Source organism: Mastomys coucha, unplaced genomic scaffold (genome assembly GCF_008632895.1).
Source record: "Mastomys coucha isolate ucsf_1 unplaced genomic scaffold, UCSF_Mcou_1 pScaffold1, whole genome shotgun sequence".
Lineage (NCBI taxonomy): Eukaryota > Metazoa > Chordata > Mammalia > Rodentia > Muridae > Mastomys > Mastomys coucha.
This window is the reverse complement of record NW_022196891.1, coordinates 80,413,512-80,417,012: the sequence shown is the minus strand read 5'-3', so window position 1 is coordinate 80,417,012 and position 3,501 is coordinate 80,413,512. Positions and strand designations below refer to the sequence as shown.

Below are 3,501 nucleotides of genomic sequence, written 5' to 3'. Positions count from 1 at the left end.
ACTACACATAGTGCTGGGAAGTGGCCTTGTCTGTTTTGTTATTGTTGTTGTTGTTGTTGTTGTTGTTGTTGTTTTCGAGACAGGGTTTCTCTTTATAGCCCTGGCTGTCCTGGAACTCATTCTGTAGACCAGGCTGCCCTCGAACTCAGAAATCTGCCTGCCTCTGCCTCCCAAGTGCTGGGATTAAAGGTGTGTGCCATCACCGCCCGGCAGCTTTGTCTGTTTTAACAAATAGATGGGTTTCTTACTCTTCAAGTTCATAAAACAAGGGAGCAGCTAAATGTGGCTTTCTGGATCTGAGAGGAGATGGGAAGGGAGCGAGATTTTCAGCAGAGGACTTCTCAGAAATAAGTTTCCATGCTACTCGGAAAAGCTCGGGTTCTGAGGCCGAGGAGACGGCTCGGTTACTAATGTGTTTGTTTGCAGGCAGGAAGACCTGCTTTTGGATCCCAGTCTGGCACTTTGGATCCCAGCCAGTGCCAGCACTGGGCCGGAGACAGAGACGCTCTGGAACTCACAGACCAGTCATCCTACCTGATCAAGGGGATCCTACGTGGATCAAGGGGATCCACGTTTTATAAGCCTTGTCCCAAACAAGGTAAAGAGAGATAGAAGACACTTAACACTGACCTCCAGCCAACACATACACACACACATACACACACAAACACACACACACACACACACACACACGCATGCGCGCGTGCACACACATACACACACATACACACGCACACACACACAAGCATACATGCACACGCGCACACACATACACACACACAAGCATACATGCACACGCGCGCACACACGCGCGCGCGCACACACACACACACACACACACACACACACACGCACACACACACACACACACATTCCTTGCTCATCTCAGAACTAAATTTCCCGGAAACACCTGAGGGACGGAGCCCTGCCATGAGAACACAGCCCCTGGGCGATTCCACCCAGGTGTTTGTTCTCTGAGTCCTACTGCACTGATTCCTGCCTGGAATTCCTGCTGTCTGTGCCCACACATAGAGCTGAGGAGAACCGTATACTTGGAAACAGTGGCCACGGTGGGGAAAAGATGCCCTGGAACAGAGACATAATAGCACTAAAATGCCCCAGAAGGACTTCTGTCACATCATTAGAGTGCTGCATTCTTGAAGAAGCTCCTCTCATTGGACCCTCTTCCCACGGGTGTGCGCGTGGATGTGTGTGTGTGTGTGTGTGTGTGTGTGTGTGTGTATGTGTGTGTGTGTGTATGTGTGTGTGTATGTGTGTGTGTGTGTGTGTATGTGTGTGTGTGTGTATGTGTGTGTGTGTGTGTGTGTGTGTGTGTGTGTGTGCAGCCTGGACCTTCCCATCTTCAGCTCAGCTAAGGTGACGCCTCCTGCATGTGGATTTTGACTGCCCACGAGCCTGGGAGAGGAGAAACTCTGGGGTCATTTCCTACCAGCAACTTGAGGCTCTCTGCATTCAGCTCAGGAGTTCTGCAGACAGGACCCCAACCCCTGCCACCACCACTGTCACAACCAAAGCTCCTTTGGCAAAACACCCTCTTGGGCAGGTGTCGCTACCCCACGTCCCCTGCATGATGCATAAACGCCACAGGAATGCTGGGCCCCAGTTCTCTGGTCCTTGTAGGCGGGATGGAACAGCTGCACTTGAGAACCCCATGAATACCTCTTTCAATCTTCGCTGTCTGGAGAAAAAACCCCGGAGGGAAGAGTCTGGAGGACTGGGGTACCCCCTCACCTCCAGCTTTCCAGGGAGGCACCTGGCAGAAGCATCCTACTCCAGGATCTGACATTCAGTCAAACACCCTAAAGCCACAAGTCACTTTTCCAAACTGGCCCCCTCTCCTCCTCCTCTTCCTCCTCCTAAGCTTACACTCAGACCCACCTGGCAAAGGATGTCTTTAATGTAACCTCCACACAGCTCGTGGCCCTTCAGGTCAAAGTAGTTCATGATGTCCCAGTACCTGGCAGCGAGGCGCTGGTCTTTGCGCTGATCACAGCAGCCGAAGGCGTCATACTCAGAGCAGAACTCCAGGTGGAGAGGAGGACGGAAGGGTGGTCCATAATCCAAGCACTGGGGGTGTCCCTGCAGCAGGCCCACCCAGCCCAACAGGAATGCGAGGCCCAGGCAGAAAACGCCAGGAGAGAGCCAAGGGACAGTGTGTGGGCCGGTATGTTTTCCCAGCATTTGGACCTTAGGAATTCTCTGCTGCTCCTTCCTGGGTTGGCCTGCCCCGTCTGCCCAAGTTCCCTCCCCCTCCCCGCTCCCAACTGCTCTTCCTTCTTTCTCTCCCTCACATCCTGCCCCAAGTTCACTGAGGTGGTTGGTCAGTGAAGTCCCTGCTCTGTGCTGGTGCCTAAGCATACCTAGTGACATCAGGGAGCAGTGTCCTGACTAAAAGCGAAGCTGGAGAAGGTCTTCATACTGGTGCCGAGTGGTTGGGGGACCACGGGTGCTTAGCCAACGGTGTGCCAGTGCCATTGACTGAAGTGCTAGGATTCCTCAAACCGCACAGAGTTCCCGCCACACCACGTTGGGGGCAAAGCCAGGAAATTCCCACTTGTTTATTGTTTTTCTGCAGGCTGAGCAGCACACATGACAGAGCTCTGACGGCAGAGCTCCGCACACAAGGCAAGTGTCCAGCTTCCTGCAGTGCAGAAGGGCATAGAGAGCGACTGGTGTGGGTCCGGGAGCACGTCAGGGAGAGCCGTCCCAGAGAGCGACTGGTGTGGGTCCGGGAGCACGTCAGGGAGAGCCGTCCCACGTGCACCTGGGTGGGAAGAAACGTCATGAAGCTTGCATGCCCGACAAGAAAAACAGAAGCAGTCAAGGAAAAGCGGGCGCCCCAAAGCCTCCGCGGCAATGAATATCATACACTGGGATGGGGCTCTGTTGGTAGAGTGCTAGCCTAGCCTGTGGAAGGTCCTGGGTTTGATTCCCCAGGACCACACGAACCAGGTTGTGCTGTGTTCAACTGACGTGTTAAACTTAGGAAGCAGAGACAGGAAGATCAAAAGAATCAGGTCATCCTTGAATGTAAAGCAAGTTCAGGGCCATTCTGGGCTACCTGAGACCCAGTCTCAAAAGCACACAGAAGAAAACAAAAATACCGTAGACTTACTTGTTAATTTATAAATAGTAAAAACTTATCCTGCAGTTTAGAGACTGGGAAATTCAAAACCAAGGAGCCAGCAAGTCCAGTGTCCAACGAGGGACTTTTATGACTATGTCCCCACAGTGAGAGTCAGAACACACCCACCCTCTGAAGCCCCTTCCCAGACTGTCTTAGTCAGGGTTTCTATTCCTGGACAAAAACATCATGGCCAAGAAGCAAGTTGGGGAGGAAAGGGTTTATTCAGCTTTGCTGTTCATTCACCAAAGGAAGTCAGGACTGGAACTCAAGCAGGTCAGGAAGCAGGAGCTGATGCAGAGGCCATGGAGGGATGTTCCTTACTGGCTTGCTTCCCCTGGCTTGCTCAGCCTGCT

At 52.7% G+C, this 3,501-nt stretch overlaps 1 protein-coding gene across 2 annotated transcripts in view; it reads right to left on the bottom strand.

Annotated features, from left to right (window-relative positions):
• Hhipl2 (HHIP like 2) overlaps nt 1–2,238 on the bottom strand; it is a 20,212-nt gene extending 17,974 nt beyond the window's left edge. Inside the window, exon 1 of one of the 2 annotated variants that reach the window (XM_031342994.1) lies at nt 1,900–2,238. In XM_031342994.1, the coding sequence (XP_031198854.1) occupies nt 1,900–2,202 (303 nt within the window). In that variant the 5' untranslated portion in view covers nt 2,203–2,238. Of the gene's footprint in view, nt 1–1,353; nt 1,496–1,899 lie in introns of those variants that run through there. The other variant, XM_031342995.1, reaches the window with a different exon arrangement.
• Between the last annotated feature and the right edge of the window lie 1,263 nt (nt 2,239–3,501).